Raw genomic sequence first — 20,655 nt, 5'->3', positions numbered from 1 at the left:
GGCCTTCTATAGCAACTGTACGAATTCATGTTCTCAGCAGCAAAGTATGATGGTTGCCCAACTCCACGTTCTCATTCACAGTTATTAATGCTTGTTGTAGTGTTATTTAATTTTGAGCCTCTGGTTTACCACGTAGTCCAGGAAGGCCTCCTCCATCTCACAGACAGTTCTGTTTCTGTCTCCTGGAAACTGTGGTTACAAACTTGCATCTTGGCATCACACTTGCCTAACTGCTCTTTCGTTTGTTTGACTTTTCCAAAGCTATTGCTCATCTTGTTTGATAGCACTAAACTCTGTCATTCACTTGGAAATGGTTAGGTCAATGCTCCAGGGTGCTTCATGTTTCATATTGTTATATTGTTAATCAAACGAAAAGAGGTATCCTCAGTAATTGTGTCCCCATGCTTTTCAAATGCAATTCCTAGTTCCTGATAATCTTCTCACACTTCCCTTGGTAACGGAGCTGAGCAAGCCATTCTCATGAAGCCATACTCATCTAATAATGATTATTATGGGAACTTTTTAAAAAGAGAAAAAAAGTGTATGAAAACCTCATAGAGATTTCAGGGGCCATCCTTTGACCTTGAGTACTGTAAAAACAAGACGTTTACCTTTGAGTTTTATACATACAAAACACTATTTGGAGAGTATATGAATGATTATGTCAAATTAGGTTCGAATTACCTAATGAATTCCAGCGATGTATTAGGCTACAATGCTAAACTGGAAACGTCAAAAATTAGTAATAGCTCCGGTGTGGTGGTATGCGCCTTTAATCCCAGCACTTGAGAGGGACAAACAGGTGGATCTTTATGAGTCTGTGTGAGCTCCAGTGCAGCCAGAGCTACATAGTGAGACCCTGTCCAAAAAAGAAAGAAATGCTATATATTTTTATCACTGATCTGTACTTCAAAACAATCCCAGAAAAATTTTTGTAAATTCCTAACTATAAAATTTATATGAAAATTTAAGAAACCTAAAGTTCCAAGAAATTTTAATACCAAAAACAGAGTAACAAGCCCTTCCCTACCCAATCTTCAGAGTGATGGTAAGGCTACAATAATTAAGATAGGAAATACAGAGAGAGGTCTCCACACATAAACACTGGGCTTTAGACAAATGTGTGCTCTCAGTGAAAACAGACAAGTCTTTTCAACAAACAACGCCCTGTCAATTGGATAGTCACATGTCACAAAATGAATAACAGACTTTACAACAGGTCATACACAAAAACAAACTTGAAATAGCTCGTACACCGAAATGACGCCTAATAGTATAAAGCAATTAGAAGCACATAATTATAGAGGGAAAAAAAAGAAAGCAGTGAAAAAGACTTTTGTAAATGTTCTTTTAAGTACTGAACAAACCACATTTGAATCCAAACACTGATTCTTTTTTTTTCTTCCAAAATCTCTGCTCTCACGCCTGTCCTTTTCACCGCCCTAGTGAAGGGGCTTCTGTTTCCCTTCCCTGATGTAATCATGTTCTCATTAGTCCACATTCCTAACTTTAAAAAAAGAACAGGTTAAGTGGGGGTGAAACAGGATTGCTGATTGGTGAGACAGGCTCAAGTGCTGGTTTTCAAAAGCACTAAAGGAACATTAACGAACTTCAATCTGCAAGCCTTTGTTAATTGCCCATAGCTTATCACTGTGCATTTTCTGGCCAGGCTATCATCTCTTTCCTCTAGGCAAATGAGAGATGATTACAGCTCCAAAACGATGTCGGCAAGGAGGTAAACATGTTTGGAGTCATCAAGGAGCAAGTTTGATGACTAAAGAGTACGAACAACAAGCACTGATTGTGTACAAGTGTGCATGATCGTTCAGTCACACCTATTGGCAATCAGCAAATGCTGGAAAACTGCAAAAACTGCTCTTGTGTAGGCACTGGAGTGAGAAGACAAGCAAAGCCCCCTTGCTTGGGAATTGGTAAGACAAAGGCTGTGGACACAGATCTTCCACAAACTGGCTGTGCGGCCATAGGTAATTCGTATTCCTGGCTAGTTTCCTTATCTGTGACATCAAAGTTTGAACTGATTAAAAGTCTCTGAAAGTCCTAAAGCACAGAGAAACCACTTGAAGATTCCAGGCAAAGGCTCTCTAAAGAGGACATCAACAATTTAGTAATACGAATGGGACTGCATTGAATTAGTTTCTGTGCTGTAAAAGAAACAACAGAGGCCAGAAAAAACCAAGTAGCAAGTATAATTAGTGTCCAGAACATACAAAGAGCTAAACACAAAAGTTGCTGGACTTGGCAGCAGAGTCCTGTAACACCCAGTACTTCTGAGGCTGAAGTAGGAGGATACTAAGTTCAAGCCTTATTTGGGCTACAGAGTGAATTCAATGCCACCCTGGGAAGCTTAGTGATAACCTGTCTCAAAATTAAAAATAGAATGAGGTTTGGAGATCTAGTTTGCCAGTAAAGCACTTATGCAATATGCACAAGACCCTACGCTCTGTTTTCTTTGTGTCTCTCTCTTTCTCCTCTCCCCTCTCTCACGCTAACAATAAAAAAAGAAACAAGAAAGTAGAAGGGTTATTTGGGGTCAAGAAAGGAACAGTATGAAGTGGGAAGGGATGAGAGATAAGTATGTGTGATATACATGTATGAAACCCATTACTTGTAAAATAAATATACACTAATAAAAATAAACCCTTCTGTGCTCTAGTTAGAATTCTTTGAAGTACTGGGGAGTGGAGTCAAGGACTCATGCATGCTAGAAAGTGCTATACTACTAAGCTATATTCTCAGCCCTTAGAAATACACTTTAAGGGGCTGGGGAAATGGGCCAGTAGTTAAAGAGTACTTGCAGCTTTTGCAGAAGTCCTGGGTTCAATTTCCAGCACCCACATGTGGCCCACAACCATTTGAAACTTCAGTGCCCTCACAAGCACCAGGCACATACCCAGTGCACATCCATATGTGCAGGCAAGAAAATCACACATATATTTAAGAAAACTTCTTTGGGTTCACCTTATTTAGCTTCTCTAGGATCAAGAATTATAGGATCAATGTCCTTTATTTATGGCTAGAAACCAAATATGAGTGAGTACATCCCATGCTCCTCTTTTGGGTCTGGCTTACCTCACTCAGGATAGTGTTTTCTATTTCCATCCATTTGCATGCAAAATTCAAGAAGTCATTGTTTTTTACTGCTGAGTAGTACTCTAATATGTATATATTCCATACTTTCTTCATCCATTCTTCCATTGAAGGGCATCTAGGTTGTTTCCAGGTTCTGGCTATTAGAAGGTAAACCCAAAGAAAAACACATAGGCATCCTCCTGAATATTAACCTTCATCAGGCGATGAAAGGAGACTGAGACAGAGACCCACATTGGAGCATCAGACTGAAATCTCAAGGTCCAAATCAGGAGCAGAAGGAGAGAGAGCACGAGCAAGGAACTCAGGACCGTGAGGGGTGCACCCACACACTGAGACAATGGGGATGTTCTATCGGGAACTCATCAAGGCCAGCTGGCCTGGGTCTGAAAAAGCATGGGATAAAACCGGACTCGGTGAACATAGCTGACCATGAGGACTGCTGAGAACTCAAGAACAATGGGTTTTTGATCCTACTGCACGTACTGGCTTTGTGGGAGCCTAGGCAGTTTGGATGCTCACCTTACTAGACCTGGATGGAGGTGGGTGGTCCTTGGACTTCCCACAGGGCAGGGAACCCTGATTGCTCTTTGGGCTGATGAGGGAGGGGGAGTTGACTAGGAGAGGGGGAGGGAATTGGAAGGCGGTGGCAGGGAGGAGGCAGAAATCTTTAATAAATAAATAAATAACAAAAAAAAGTAAAAAAAAAAAAAAAACTTCTAAAAATTTCAAAAGAGCCAGGTGGTAGTGGCATATGCCTTTAATACCAGCACTTGAGAAGCAAAGGCAGGCGGATCTTTGTGATCTCAAGGCCAGCCTGGTCTACCAGGTGGACTTAGCCTGGGACATTTGTATGGCACCCTCTCTTTGAGACACATAATTTTTTTTTTTTTAGTTTTTCGAGACAGGGTTTCTCTGTAGCTTTGGAGCCTGTCCTGGAACTAGCTCTTGTAGACCAGGCTGGTCTCGAACTCACAGAGATTCCAGTGGGTGTTCCAGGACAGGATCCAAAGCTAGAGAAACCTTCTCTCCAAAATAAATAAATAAATAAAAATAAAAAGAAACACATTTTAAGGGTCTTTTTCTGCAGAAAAAAACTGTTTGTCCAAACAGTTATTTACACTAATGGGAGATAGTCTTCAGTTTTTGATGTTGGAAGGTAACCCCAGCCAGGGCTTTACACACCAGATAGGAGTGCTCTACAACTAAATAAAACTTCAAACATCCAGACTCCGATTTTAACGGCTACCCCCGCCCCCGACAGGGTTCCTCTGTGTAGCCTTGGCTGTCCTGGAACTGACTCTGTAGACCAGGCTGGCCACAAACACCTGGCTTTAACTGCTTTTTATGATGTATAAACTTTTTTCATGAGACAAAATGGGTGATAATTCATATTTTAAATAGTAATAGACTGAAGGGCCTAAGATTTTATTAAAAATTTTAAAATATTAGAGTGTCTCCCTTCTTCCTGCCTTCTCTCCAACCCTTCCTTCCCAAATTGATAGCCTCTTTTTTGATTATTATAGTAATAAATTTTATGTCCCAGTGTTCTATTAACCTGTTTGTTGGAGATATCAGAGATACGTAGCTTCAGCTTTGTTAATTCTTTGAATTTCCTCAGCTTGTGTCAATTACAAATTAAATATTCTGCATCTCAGGTGGGCAGTGGTGGTGTACACCTTTAATCCCAGCACTCAGGAGGCAGAGGCAGGCAGATCTCTGTGAGCTCGAAGCCAGCCTGGTCTACAAGAGCTAGTTCCAGGACAGGCTCCAAAGCTACAGAGAAACCCTGTCTCGAAAAAACTGAAAAAGAAATTATGTGTCTCAAAAGAGAGAGTGCCATACAAATGTCCCAGCTAAGTCCACCTGGTAAGATCAACAGCATAGGGACAGCCTAGGGAGCCGGCTTCTCGCAGCTCCATGGCTATCATGTATAAACAGAAGTATCCGACTGTACATGTTGTAGTAAGGAGAAAAGTGAGGTCTGAGATGTTGTAAAGTGGTGATAGGGTGAAGAACTAGAGGTCACTCAAGATGGAGATTTTCTTTAGCCATACTTGGGCTCACAGTGACTACTCCAGTTTGTCATAATCCCTACTGGTTTTTTTTTTTGTTTGTTTTGTTTTGTTTTTCAAGACAGGGTTTCTCTGTAGCTTTGGAGCCTGTCCTAGAACTCACAGAGATCTCCCAGCCTCTGTCTCCTGAGTGTTGGGATTAAAGGTGTGCATCACTACCACCCAGCAAAAACAACCAGCCCAAAAAAAAAAACAAAACAAAACAAAAAACAAAAAAACAAAACAAACCCTCTTCCCAAGGTATTTCCATAATGATACTAGGCAACACTCTTTGAAAACCTCTACAAATACATTGCTGGAGGTACAGCTTTTCCTTACTGGTTAATTGGAAACATGATAAAAAATAATAAAAAGAAAAGAATTGCCAGTGACAATAGATTTAAGTCCAAGTAGCTGGCGGAGTTAAGACACTATGGATTAAATTTAACGACCAGGGTAAAAGAATACGACTCAGCATACACTGCCTTTTAAATTGCTTTATTAGTTCAATTGATGAAAAAAGATTTCCTTCTAAACCGCATTAAATTGTCATGCTGATAGGAATGTTTAGAATTAGATGCAACAATAAAACATGTTTACGTAGATAGAAACAGTTAGGTGGAAACACCGAAAGTTTACAGAAAAAGTACCTCACTAAATACCAGCTTGTAAAACAGAGGCCACTTTAATAGCTCAGTGAAAAACTGCTATTTCAAGGTATGAGGCAAAAGTCATAGTGATTGTCAGGTTCCGGTGTTTGGAAACGCCCATAAGGCCTCATCTGTTGCTCCCTAGTCTTTCTCTTGATTTCCATCACCTGCCCTACAAACTTCCCAGCATCCTCTCCCCCTTGCTTGTGCTCAACACGTCTATTTGGTATGGCCCATCGAAAATTAGGCACAAGTCGCCTGACTAGTCCCATTCTGGCATTTCCCCCGGGCTTCTTGTTTTTAACCTCTCCCAAGAGCTGCAATTCTTCTTCTTCATGTTGCTTGGAGGCCTTCCTTCCTGCGTGGTCTTTTTCATCGTTCTGCACAGCGAGATCTTTTAAGACCTGTTGCTCTTTGGACGCCATGATTCCTAGGAAACAAGACATAGATAGGACTGCTTTCTCCGCAGACTGATCAGCTCATAGAACACAGGCTCAGGCGTGGGCCTGAACCCCCCACCCCCACCCCAGAAGTCCAGTATTTTCCCTGCGAACCCATTTCCGAGGCTCCAGCACTAACAAAAATAGAGGACGGGAATGAAAGAAGAGGATAAAAAGTAGGGGAAAAAGTTGGGCTCTGGGATGTCGTACTCAGCTTTGCCCAGGTCCCCTTTCCCCCTCTTGGGCCTCCAGGCCTGTCCCAGCACCCACCTGGGCCTATCTTTGCCTTCTCCTGGGGGGCGATGCTCACCACCAGGTGCGCTGCGAAGCTGGACTCCTGGGACCTGCGAATGAACCAGGCAGGAGGGGGGTCGGTGATGGGATGGGGAGGGGGGACGGAGGGAGGGGAGAAGGAAGGACCCACGGGGCCTCCCTGGGTACCCCCGCCCCAGCCCAGGTTCTTCCCGCCTCCACGGCCGCCCCCGCCCCGCCCCGCCCCACCGACCAGCCCTGGGCACTGGAGCTGCAGGGGAGCCGGCCGGGGGCTGGGGAAGCAGTCGGGGGGCGCAGGCTCCTGCTCCCCGAGGGTCTCGGCCCGGGCCCGCCCCCGTCAGGCAGGCCACACTGCTGCGCGCACAGGAAGGGCCACCTGCTGCCTCGGCCTGCGCTGTGACAGCGGGGCCAGGGGTCGCCGCTCACGGACGACGGGCTCCGCAGGCCCGGGCCGCCGCCTCCCTCACCTGCTCCTCCTGTTCCTGCTGTCCGCGCTGTCGGGACCCGCGCTCTGCGCCAGCAGCTGCGAGACCGGGAACAGGTGCCTGGCCGGGATGGCGGGCTGGAGGGAGTGAGCCTGGGCAGGTCCAGAGACCCGGAGAGGGGCGTGAGCCTGAGTGGGCCGGTCACGTGATCCGCGTCACAGGCAAAGCTCCGCCCCGGCCCCGCCCCTCCTCCTGCCCTGAGGGTCTTGCCTGGCAAAGTCCAGGCCCATTCCTCACCTGCTGGTCACTCTGACTTCTTCAGCCTGGGCCCCAGCACTCTGAGCCCTGGGGCATTTCTTTGTCTGATAGAGATAGGCAGTGTGTGCTCCAAGGGCTGTTAGCCATTCCCAGGTCTCTGGGGGATTCATTTTCCCTCTTGTCTGTTTTCAGGATTCCCCTCTGGAGTGCCCTCTCTGTTCCAAAACCTGGATTCTTGTCTCAGAATTCAAATGGAGGTAAGGGCTGGTGAGATAGCTCAGTGGTTAAAGTGCATATTGAGCAAGCGTGAGCATCCCCAGAACTCGAGTAAATACAAAACACGTGTAAACGTCTTCTGGAAAGCCGGTAATTCCAACTTCAGAAGGTGGAGAGAAATCCCGAGAGCAAGCTTGCTAGCTAGAGTTTTGGGAGCTCTGGCTTTGACAGAAACACCCTACCTCAATGAATAATGTAGAAGACCAATGGAAAAAGATTTCCACAGGTGCATGGTAAGCACACCATACACATAAAAAGTGGAGGAAAAATAAGTTAGATGGAGGAAAAAACAATAGTAAAAATTCATGCAATATTTAAAAGAAAAATAAAATTGTCACAGAAGTATTTATTATGCGCAAGATGTCAAAAACTTAAACACATACAACATCTGCTCCACCTACTCCACTTCAAATTGTAGTTTCTGCATTCGCAGAAATGCTGGAGACAATGAGAAAATGAAATAAGGGTGGATTTTTTCCTAATTTTTCCTCTTTTTTTTTCTTTTTTCCCAAGCCCTAATTTTTCTTAATACTTTATGTGTCTTGCTCCTTTTCTGAAATGAAGTTTACTTAGGTTTTTGTGTTGGTTTTTGGTTTTTGAGATAGGGTTTCTCTGTGTAGCAGCCCTAGCTGTCCTAGGAACTCAACTCAATAGACCAGGCTGGCCTCAAACTCACCGAAATCTACTTGCCTCTGCTTCCCAAGTGCTGGGATCAAAAGCGTATGCCATCACCACTGCACAGTAAAGTTTATTTTACATTAACTTTATTTTGATTTACTACTATGGCAAATTTCCAACTTATTAAAATTACAGAATAATACTATAGAAAGAAGTACTCAACACCTAGTTTCCAGTGTTTTCTTTATTCTTAGCTACTTCATGGACATACTTCAAAGTCAGCGGTGTATTTCTTTTTTTTTTTTTTTTTTTTTTTTTTTTTAGTTTTTTCGAGACAGGGTTTCTCTGTGGTTTTGGAGCCTGTCCTGGAACTAGCTCTTGTAGACCAGGCTGGTCTCGAACTCACAGAGATCCACCTGCCTCTGCCTCCGGAGTGCTGGGATTAAAGGTGTGCGCCACCACCGCCCGGCTTCAGCGGTGTATTTCTAAGATAAAGACTCTCCACCTGTAGTCACTGTTCCTTTAAACACAGACATGCTCATGAACAGACACATCTATTTATAAACATATGAAATTCCTAGTTGTTTTATGTTTTTAAGGCTTTGGTTTAGAAGCTAAATAAGACCTGCGTATTTTAGCCGGGCAGTTTGATTAATTGCTCTATGTCCTATTTTTTTTAAAAAATCATACATTTCAATTTCCTCTTCAATTTATCCTTCAATGAAGCAGTCGTTTGCAGGACATATCTTCACAACCTGTGTCTTGCAGTTACCATCACAACATTTTGTTTGTTCATTTTCCTATCAAATGAAAGCTTATAGGAGAACAGATTACATTTCTGTTTACTTTCTACTCAGCTTCTTTCAGGGAGCAGCTTTGACTCTCCATTTGTTGCTTGACAAAATAAATATCATTTCTTACTTTTTTCTGTTTTCCCCTTATGATTTTAGCTGGAGTACTGGTATAGAGACTTCCTGTTCTAGGGTTGTCTCCCTACAGAGAGAGCCTTGTGAATCAAATTTATCAAGATGACATTGAAAAAGAACAGCAAGAGAAGGGCCTTAGAGTTTTTCACAGCCAAGATCCGTGGGAGGGCCAGGCTTCATGGGTGTGTAACATAGTGCTCTGATCAGAAGTCTTTCTGCTTGCCTTAATGGTCTGGTGTCGTATTAAAATTCTTAAGGGCTTTTACTTCTTTTTATTTTTTTATATTTTGAGGTTTTTTTTTTTGAGACATGGTTTCTTTATGTAGCCTTGGGTGTACTAGCTCTATAGACCAGGCTGGCCTTGAACTCACAGAGATCCGTTTGCCTCTGCCTCCTGAGTGCTGGGATTAAAGGTGTGCATATCTCTCTCTCTCTCTCTCTCTCCCTCCCTCCCTCCCTCTCTCCCCCCTCCCTCCATCCCTCCTTCCCTCCCTCTCTCCTTTCTTTCCTTTTTTTTTGAATATTTCCCTAATGCTGCTTGGGCCCCAATACCAAACCGACTATTTATTTATTTATTTTGGTTTTTCAAAACAGGGTTTCTCTATGTAACAACCCTTGCTGTCCTAGAACTCCCTCTGTAGACCAGGCTGGCCTCAAACTCACAGATTCACCTGCCTCTGCCTCCCCAGTGCTGGGATTTAAAACATGCACCACCACTGCCCGGCTGGGTTGAGGATTTAATGGTGATTTATAATTACCAGACTCCTTCCCAGGTGAGGAATATAATTTGACTCCTAATCTGGAGAAGCGCTGAAATTCTTGCTTGAACATATTTAGATAGACTAGAGAGGAATAATTAGCTCCTCAACACCTGCTAAGGCAAGAATTTCCTGAAACACTACAAGTTCTCTTTTTCAAAAATTTTTGAGTGGGGTGGGGGTAGAGCAGAGGCTGGGTCTTTCATAGCCTAGGCTGACCAAAACTCACTTTACGACCAAGACTGAAATTGAACTGCTGCTCCTTCGGCTTCTACCCCTTAAGTGATGGATTTTCAGGTAGTCACCACCATGCCTGGCTCATGAATTCTCAAATTTTGGTGAAAGACTCATTAGTCTTGACTTTTTTAACATGCTACAAAACATTTGGAGAAGTTATGACTTAAAATTCCAATGTAAAAAATTTTGTCCATAATCCCATGACCAATATAAATTTGTTTTTTCAGTTTTTATAGCTTAAAAGCTTATATATATATAAGTTTATATATATATATAGTTAAAACTTTATAGTTTAAAAGCTTATATATATATATATATATACATATAGTATAACTTTATTTTTTCCATGATATTTATTGAGCTCTCCATTTTCCTCTGCTCCCTTCCCTGCCTCTCCCCTCCCCGCTTTAATCCTCTCCCAAGGTTCCCATGCTCCCAATTTACTCAGGAGATCTTGAGATTATATCTATGTAAGTCTCTCTTAGTGTCCTCATTGTTGTCTAAGTTCTCTGGGATTGTGGCTTGTAGGCTGGCTTTTTTTGCTTTATGTTTAAAAACTACCTATGAGTGAGTACATGTGATAATTGTCTTTCTGTGTCTGGATTACATCTCTCAAAATAATGCTTTCTAGCTCCATCCATTTTTTCCTGCAAAATTCAAGCTGTCGTTATTTTTTCTGCTGTGTAGTACTCCATTCTTTTTTATCCATTCTTCTATCGAGGGGCATTTAGGTTGTTTCCAGGTTCTGGCTATGACAAACAATGCTGCTATGAACATAGTTGAGCACACATCCTTGTGGCACGATTGAGCATCCTTTGGATATATACCCAAAAGTGGTATTACTGGGTCTTGAGGAAGGTTGTTTCCTAATTTTCTGAGAAATCGCCACACTGACATCCAAAGGGGATGTACCAGCTTGCATTCCCACCGGCAATGCAGAAGTGTTCCCTTTTCCCCACAACCTCTCCAGCATAAGTTGTCATCAGCTTTTTTGATCTTGGCCATTCTTACAAGTGTAAAATGGATTCTCAGAGTTGTTTTGATTTTCACTTCTCTGATGACTAAGGATGATGACATTTCCTTATGTGTCTATCAGCCATTTTAGATTCCTCTGTTGAGAGTTCTCTGTTTAGATCTGTATTCCATTTTTTTATTGGATTATGTGATCTTTTGGTGACCAATTTATTGAGTTCTTTGTATATTTTAGAGATCAGACCTCTATCTGATGTGGGGTTAGTGAAGATCTTTTCCCATTCTGTAGGCTGTAGTTTTGTCTTGTTGACCATGTCCTTTGCTTTACAGAAGCTTTTCAGTTTCAGGAGGTCCCAATTATTAATTGTTTCTCTCAGTGTCTGTGCTGCTGGGGTTCTATTTAGGAAGTGGTTCCCTGTGCCAATGCGTTCAAGTGTACTTCCCATTTTCTCTTCTATAAGGTTCAGAGTGGCTGGATTTATATTGAGGTCTTTGATCCATTTGGGCTGGAGTTTTGTGCATGGTGATAGATATGGGTCTATTTTCATTTTTCTACATGTTGATATCCAGTTATGCCAGCACCACTTGTTAAATATGCTTTCTTTTTTCCATTTGATATTTTTTGCTTCTTTATCAAATATCAGATGTTTGAAGATGTCTGGATTGATATCTGGGTCTTCTATTCGGTTCCATTGGTCATCCTGTCTGTTCTTATGCCAGTACCAGGCTGTTTTCAGTGCTGTAGTGAAAGACCCTCAGCGAGGACCTTTCCTCTCTGATGAAAACCCCAGAACCAGGAAACTCCGAGACCAGGCCACCGGATGCAATTAGCAAGAGGTTTATTGAGTAAACACAGGTACCTGTGGGCAGCAAGTCTTTTGGAGGACTTGCGCGCCCCCAGGTTGGAGCAGTGGGTTTTTTATAGGGTAGGGAAGCAGAAGAGTGGTTACAGAAGCGAGAAGCAAGCCGGGCGGTGGTGGCACACGCCTTTAATCCCAGCACTTGGGAGGCAGAGGCAGAGGCAGGTGGATCTCTGTGAGTTCGAGACCAGCCTGGTCTACAAGAGCTAGTTCCAGGACAGGCTCCAAAACCACAGAGAAACCCTGTCTCGAAAAACCAAAAAAAAAAAAAAAAAAAAAAAAAAGAGAAGCGAGAAGCATAGTTACAGGGTTCTGATTGGGCAATTTGAATAAGGCTCGGGTTCAAACTGAGTACAGTTCTGTGGTTTCCAAGAAATCAGATATGCATGCTCCTCGGTCCATCTAGGGTACAAACTCTTCTTCTGGACCCCAAGCCCCTGCTGGCAGTCCAGATGGTCGACCATAGATATCCTGCCTGGCCCAACGCCCTTGCCCCTAAGTTGACCAACGCCCTTGTCTCTAAATTGAACTCCCCTGTCCTAGCTTTCAGTTATGTTGCTCAAAAATTCAAGCTTTGCGAAATAGCGTTATTGCTGCTGCTAACTTAATGCTGCTAGGTAGGGGTCTTTCACTGACTATAGGCATCCTGTTTCCCTAAGGAAACGGGATGTTCTCATGAGAGCCGGCTAGCTGCAGGTCCTGAGAGGGTCCTGAGGGTCTCAAGCGAACAGGATGTTCTCATGGGAGAAGGCCAGCTGCGGGTTCTGGTGGGGGGGTGTCCAGAGGGTCTTTCAGTAGCTCTGTAGTAGAGTTTGAAGTCAGGGATTGTGATGCCTCCAGAAATTCTTTTATTACCTTTTTTGGTTTTTCGAGACAGGGTTTTTCTGTAGCTTTGGAGCCTGTCCTGGAACTAGCTTTTGTAGAACAGGCTGGTCTCGAACTCACAGAGATCCACTTGTCTTTGCCTCCCAAATGCTGGAATTAAAGGTGTACGCTACCTCCACACAGTGACAATTTCAGTTTAATACATACCAACTTTTCATTATCTATTCATCTGTTGGTGGGCAACTAAGTTTGCTATCATAAATGAATCAGCAGTAAACATTGGGGTGTAACTAACTATCTCTGGGTTAGGGTGTGTAGTTCTTTGGATATATGCCCAGCAGTAAAGTAACTGGGCCACATGGTAGTTTTACTTTTAGCTTTTTTGACAAGTCTCCAAAATGATTTCCACCGTATTAATTTACACCCCTAACAACAGTGAATGAAAGTTCATTTCTCTCACATCTGCTCCAACATTTGCTATCAGATTTGTTGATGATAGCCATTCAGCCTGGGGTTTGGTAGTATGTTAAAGTAGTTTTCATTGGCATTTCCCTGATAGCTAAAACATGGGACACCTAAAAAATAGTCATCAGACACTTGTGTTCTTTTTCTTTTCTTTTCTTTTGAAAATTACCGGTTCAGTTCATTTGCCCACTTGCAGTTTTATCCTGTTGGTATTTACTTTCTGCAATTCTTTTTAAATTCTGGATATCGGGTCCTTGTCTGCAGTGTTGCTTCACTCCTGATGTTCTGCCGTCTACATAATCCATTCTGACATGAAACTGTCTTCTGAGCTTCCCATTTGACTTATTGAACTTTTTAATTCCCAGTATTATTTCAGTTTGACTTTTCTTAAGTATTTCAATTTTCTTTTCTTTTCTTTCCTTCCTTCCTTCCTTCCTTCCTTCCTTTCTTTTGGTATTTAGAGACAGGATTTCTCTGTAGCTTTGGAGCCTGTTCTGGAACTAGCTCTTGTAGACCAGGCTGGCCTCGAACTCACAGAGATCCGCCTGCCTCTGCCTCCTGAGTGCTGGGATTAAAGGTGTGCACCACCACCACCAGGCTTCCTGTGAGATATTTATCTTGAATTACATCTAAGGTGGTGTCATAATGTATTGTTACTCTGAGACTGGTAATTTTTGGAGGACACATAGTGTCTTGGGTTTTCATGTCATTTATGATTTGTGTTAGAACTTACACATCTAGAAAAGTTTGTTGGCTGGGTTTTTGAGAATTCTTTCTTCAGCAGATGTGTCTGTAATACTTAAGGACTAAGTTGTAGTACAGTTGTGGTTTCCTTTTCCAATAGACTGAAATAAAGCATAAATCTAATTAATCTGTCTCCTTCCTGCCTCCAAAAACATTGAGATCCTGTCTACACCCCCCTGTATCACTTCCTATCTCTACCTTCCAAGTGCTGGGATTAAAGGCATGAGCCACCATTGCCCAGTTTCTATGGCTAACTGGTGCCTAACTCCTCCCCCTGATCTCCAGGCAAACTTTTTTGTCAGAACACAAACAAAATATCACACAACACTGATGCATCAGTGACTCTTCTATTGCTGTTATAGAATGCCATAGCAAAGGCAATTTATAGACGCAAGGATTTAGGTCAGGCAATGGTGGCACACACCTTTAACCCCAGCACTCAGGAGGCGGAGGCAGGTGAATCTCTGTGAGTTCGAGACCAGCCTGGTCTACAGAGCTAGTTCCAGGACAGCCAAGGCCACACTGAGGAACCCTGTCTGAACACACTCAAAAAGGGAAGGATTTATTTGGAATTATGGCTCCTAATCCCAAAGTGGAAAGAGTCCATTACTATTATGGCAGCAGGCAGGCATCTTTTCATGAGCAGCAAACTGAGAGCAGCCGCAAGAGAAATGTGCCTACTATAGCACCTTAACCACGTGAGGAAGATTAATGTTATATGTGATATTTTGTACTCCCAGATTTGGTGTATTGAGTATAATACGTCACATCTCAGATATTGCCTCTCACAACCCATGACCCATGTCTAATAAGAAGATAAACAATGAAGTCCATGCTCGTCAAGGTTGCTGGGGATATGAAGCATGTGGACACAAACCTGTAACATGGCATTGTGGGAGACCAACGCAGAAGTATTGGCAATTAGCACGCATTTGAACTCATTCTGCTCCAACATTTGCTATCAGATTTGTTGATGATAGCCATTCAGCCTGGGGTTTGGTAATATGTCAAAGTAGTTTTCATTGGCATTTCCCTGATAGCTAAAACATGGGACACCTGAAAAATAGTCATCAGACACTTGATGTTCCTTTTCTGGGAAACCAACGCAGAAGGATTGGCAAGTCTAGTTTGCATAGTATGACTCAAGAAGGAAGAGAAAAAGAAAGGGGGAGGACGAGGAGGAGCACTATTGGCAGTCAGGATCTTAGTCTTGCATGCCTTGAAACAATTTAGCAGGGAGTACCCACAACTCTCCCCAATTATACTATGTACAGATCTGTCCTAGCTTGCTTTTTGGTGCTGTATGAAAACATTCTCACCAAAATGCCTTTAGGGAAAGAAGGGTTAATTTCAGTTTGCATTTCCAGGTAATGATCCTTTACTGAGGGAAGTCAGGGAAGGAACTCAAAGCAGGGATCTGGAGAAGAAACCATGAAGGAAAACTGCTTACTGGCTTGCACCTGGCTCATGTCTATCAATGGTGCCACCCACAGTGTGCTTGGTCATAGCAATCAGTTAAGACAATCTCCCAAAATCTTGGCCTCAGGCCAAAACTGATATGGGAGATTCTTCACTTGGGGTTTCCTCTTCCAGGATTACAGAAATTGGCAGTGAAAAAACAACTGGGACAATACCCAAAATAAACAAAAAATGCATCCATGTAAAAAATTGTGCACATATATCTGTTCCTTCATCATTCATAACACTAGAAACAACCCATGTGTTTACCATTGAATGCATGACTAAATAAGACAAATACTTTTCACAACTTATGGGATGAAGTAATGATTTTTTTTTCAAGACAGGGTTTCTCTGTGGCTTTGGAGCCTGTTCTGGAACTAGCTCTTGTAAGCCAGGCTGGCCTCCAACTCATAGAGATTGTTTTCCTGCATCTGCTTCCTGAGTGCTGGGATTAAAGGCATGCACATTTTAAACTAATTTTCCAAAACATCAATGAAATGATTCTTAATGATATTCTACTATACTTATAGATTGGTGCCTAATCCAGTTGTTGTACAGATCTGTCCCAGCTTCCTTTCTGTCTGTAGTGAGATCTGGTGCCCTCTTCTGGTCTGCAGACATACATTCAGACAGAACACTGTATATATAATAAATAAATCTTTAAAAAAAAAGAAAAGAAATCCACAACAACCCCCTGAAAGTGTGGTAGTGTTGCACACCTTTAATCTCAGCACCCATGAGGCAGAGGCAGGTGGTGTTGGACCCTAGAGTCCATTCACTGAGAAGGAGTCTCCCCAAGAGACCATCTCTCACACCACAGCTGATGTAAAAGCATGAGGATTTTATTAATTCTGTCATGACAGAGTCTTTCAGCATTAGAGAGGCCAGAAATACCCCTAATAACTGGTACTTAGTAACAAGAGTAACTTGGCATGAGTAACAAGAACATAGTTCTCCAAGCACAAGCCTATAACAACCCGGATAACCATTGTTAGTTAACATCGATAGGTCAAAACACCACTAATAAGACTAACCTACATCCAAATGTTAATCCAACACAGGCATGCAACAAGGAAAGATTAAAAGAAGTAAAAGGAACTCGGCAAATAAGAATCCCGCCTGTTTACCAAAAACATCACCTCTAGCATAAAAAGTATTAGAGGCACTGCCTGCCCAGTGACAAACGTTCAACGGGCGCGGTATCCTGACCGTGCAAAGGTAGCATAATCACTTGTTCCTTAATTGGGGACTGGAATGAATGGCCTCACGAGGATTCAACTGTCTCTTACCTCTAATCAGTGAAATTGACCTCCCCGTGAAGAGGCGGGGATAATATAATAAGACGAGAAGACCCTATGGAGCTTTAATTTCCTGACTTATCTAATAAATTAACAACCCTAAAGGAATAAAAAAAAAAGAAATAAGTCAGTAATTTCGGTTGGGGTGACCTCGGAGAATAAAAAAAACCTCCGAATGATTTTAACTTAGACCTACAAGTCAAAGTATCAGAAAATCCAATTGACCCAATATATTTGATCAACAGACCAAGTTACCCTAGGGATAACAGCGCAATCCTATTCAAGAGTTCATATCGACAATTAGGGTTTACGACCTCGATGTTGGATCAGGACATCCCAATGGTGCAGCAGCTATTAATGGTTCGTTTGTTCAACGATTAAAGTCCTACGTGATCTGAGTTCAGACCGGAGCAATCCAGGTCGGTTTCTATCTATTAACTATTTCTCCCAGTACGAAAGGATAAGAGAAATGAGGCCTCCTTAACACAAGCGCCTCAAAACTAATATATGAATTTATCTCAATTTAGTAAGTTTGTCCAACAGCACCCTAGACAAGGGTTTTATTAGGGTGGCAGAGTCAGGAAGTTGCGTAAGATTTAAAACCTTGTCCCCAGAGGTTCAAATCCTCTCCCTAATAGTGTATTTCATTAACATCCTAACACTTCTAATCCCAGTATTAATCGCCATAGCATTTCTTACCTTAGTCGAACGAAAAATTCTAGGTTATATACAACTACGAAAAGGTCCAAACATCGTAGGACCCTACGGAGTCCTCCAGCCTTTTGCAGACGCTAGAAAATTATTTATTAAAGAACCACTACGCCCCCTAGCCACTTCCACAACCTTATTTATTATCGCCCCTACACTATCTTTATCACTAGCTTTAAGTCTATGAATCCCACTACCCATACCACATCCTCTAGTTAACATAAACCTAGGAATTCTATTTATTTTAGCCACATCAAGCCTCTCAGTTTACTCTATTCTATGATCAGGATGAGCATCCAACTCTAAATACTCAATATTTGGAGCCCTACGAGCAGTCGCACAAACAATCTCATATGAAGTAACTATAGCAATTATTCTCTTATCTGTCCTCCTAATAAACGGGTCCTTCTCGATCCAATCTCTCATCTACACACAAGAAACATTATGACTTCTATTCCCAACTTGACCATTGGCTATAATATGATTTATTTCAACTCTAGCAGAAACAAATCGAGCTCCATTCGACCTGACAGAAGGAGAATCAGAATTAGTCTCTGGCTTTAACGTAGAATATGCCGCCGGACCTTTCGCCCTATTCTTTATAGCCGAATATATAAATATTATCCTAATAAATGCTCTCTCAACAATTGTATTTTTAGGCCCATTTCACAACTTTAACAACCCAGAACTCTACACAATAAATTTCATACTAAAAACACTAATTCTCACGGCTTTTTTCCTATGAATCCGAGCCTCCTACCCACGATTTCGATATGACCAATTAATACACTTACTATGAAAAAATTTCCTACCCCTAACCCTAGCTTTCTGCATATGACACATTTCTATCCCAATTTTCTTAGCAAGCATTCCACCATACACCTAGAAATATGTCTGAAAAAAGAGTTACTTTGATAGAGTAAATTATAGAGGTTTAAACCCTCTTATTTCTAGAACAATAGGAATTGAACCTATACTTGAGAATCCAAAATTCTCCGTGCTACCCATTACACCCCATTCTAAAAGTAAGGTCAGCTAATAAAGCTATCGGGCCCATACCCCGAAAATGTTGGTTTAAATCCTTCCCGTACTAATTAACCCAATTACACTTATAATTATTTATACAACCATTGTAACAGGACCAATAATCACTATACTAAGCTCAAATTTATTTGTCATATGAATCGGCTTAGAAATAAATTTACTAGCCCTTATTCCACTTATAATTAATAATCCAAATCCACGTTCCACTGAAGCAGCAACCAAATATTTTCTCACACAAGCAACCGCCTCAATAATTCTTCTACTATCTATTCTTCTAAACTTTAAACAACTAGGACTATGAACATTTCAACCCGAAACTAACAACACAATCATAACTATAACCTTTATTTCCCTAGCAATCAAACTAGGACTGGCCCCCCCTTCACTCATGACTACCAGAAGTCACACAAGGTATTAAACTTAACATTGGACTAATTCTTCTAACTTGACAAAAAAATTGCCCCACTATCTATTATATCACAATTCTACGAACTAATTAACCCCAACCTTCTGATCCTATCGGCCATTATTTCAGTATTAATTGGAGCATGAAATGGACTTAACCAAACACAAACACGAAAAATCCTAGCCTACTCATCCATCGCCCACATAGGATGGATAGTCTCCATCCTACCATATAACCCATCACTAACAACTCTAAATCTCCTAATTTACATTATTATAACCATCCCCATATTCCTTATCTTCCACTCCCACTCATTTACATCAATCACTTCTATATCACTTATATGAAACAAAATACCAATAGCCCTACCCATAATCTCATTAATCTTATTATCAACAGGAGGACTACCACCACTCACAGGATTCTTACCTAAATGAGCAATCATCACCGAACTAATAAAAAATAATAGCCTATCTTTAGCTACACTGATAGCAATAGCCGCATTAATCAATTTATTCTTTTACACACGACTAATTTATTCAACCTCACTAACTACCTTCCCAAGCAACAATAACTCTAAAATATATATCCATCAAAACTATACAAAAAACAATAACATTCTATCACCAACAATAATTATTAGCACACTGATACGTCCTCTATCGCCCTTACTTCTATAACAGAAGTTTAGGATAACTAGTCCAAGAGCCTTCAAAGCCCTAAGTAAACCCACAAAGTTTAACTTCTGATAAGGACTGCAAGACTACATCTTACATCTAATGAGTGCAAATCAATCGCTTTAATTAAGCTAAATCCTCAACTAGATTGATAGGACTTAAACCTATGAACTTTTAGTTAACAGCTAAACACCCTAAACTGGCTTCAATCTACTTCTCCCGCCTATCAGAAAAGGGGGCGGGAGAAGCCTTGGTAGAGTCAGTTCTCTACACCTTTGCATTTGCAATTCGATGTGATTATCACCTTAAGGCTTGGTAAAAAGAGGCCTAATCCTCTGTGCTTAGATTTACAGTCTAATGCTTTGCTCAGCCATTTTACCTATGTTCATTAATCGCTGATTATTCTCTACCAATCATAAAGACATCGGAACCCTGTATCTACTATTCGGGGCCTGAGCAGGGATAGTAGGAACAGCCCTTAGCATCCTAATTCGAACAGAACTTGGTCAACCAGGTGCCCTGTTAGGAGACGATCAAATCTATAATGTAATTGTTACAGCTCATGCCTTCGTAATAATTTTTTTCATAGTAATACCAATAATAATTGGTGGCTTTAGCAACTGACTTGTCCCACTTATAATTGGAGCACCGGACATAGCATTCCCTCGTATAAATAATATAAGTTTCTGACTTCTGCCACCATCATTTCTCCTCCTACTAGCGTCATCAATAGTAGAAGCTGGAGCAGGAACAGGTTGAACTGTTTACCCACCATTAGCCGGCAATTTAGCCCATGCTGGGGCATCAGTTGACCTAACTATTTTTTCACTACATTTAGCAGGGGTATCTTCAATCCTTGGAGCTATTAACTTTATTACTACAATCATTAACATAAAACCACCAGCCGTAACACAATATCAAACCCCCTTATTCGTCTGATCAGTACTTATTACTGCTGTACTTTTACTTCTTTCTCTCCCTGTTCTAGCCGCAGGAATTACAATACTTCTTACAGACCGTAACTTGAATACTACTTTCTTCGATCCAGCTGGGGGAGGCGACCCTATTCTCTATCAACATCTATTCTGATTCTTCGGACACCCAGAAGTGTACATTCTTATTCTCCCTGGTTTTGGTATTATCTCCCACATCGTAACTTACTATTCAGGTAA

The 20,655-nt window shown here is 41.7% G+C and overlaps 1 protein-coding gene across 1 annotated transcript; it reads right to left on the bottom strand.

Moving 5' to 3' along the window:
* Positions 1-5,644: 5,644 nt before the first annotated feature.
* LOC121437232 (protein BEX4-like) lies at positions 5,645-7,091 on the bottom strand. The gene is made up of 3 exons (XM_041637097.1): positions 6,993-7,091; positions 6,523-6,596; positions 5,645-6,242 (listed from the first exon to the last, which is right to left on the bottom strand). The coding sequence occupies exon 3, from the start codon at positions 6,235-6,237 to the stop codon at positions 5,875-5,877; it is 363 nt and encodes a 120-aa protein (XP_041493031.1). The 5' UTR covers positions 6,238-6,242; positions 6,523-6,596; positions 6,993-7,091; the 3' UTR covers positions 5,645-5,874.
* Between the last annotated feature and the right edge of the window lie 13,564 nt (positions 7,092-20,655).

This window comes from Microtus oregoni, unplaced genomic scaffold, assembly GCF_018167655.1.
Source record: "Microtus oregoni isolate MIOR12 unplaced genomic scaffold, Mior012 000050F_ref0000143, whole genome shotgun sequence".
Taxonomy (NCBI): Eukaryota; Metazoa; Chordata; class Mammalia; order Rodentia; family Cricetidae; genus Microtus; species Microtus oregoni.
This window is presented reverse-complemented; position numbering and strand designations above follow the sequence as displayed.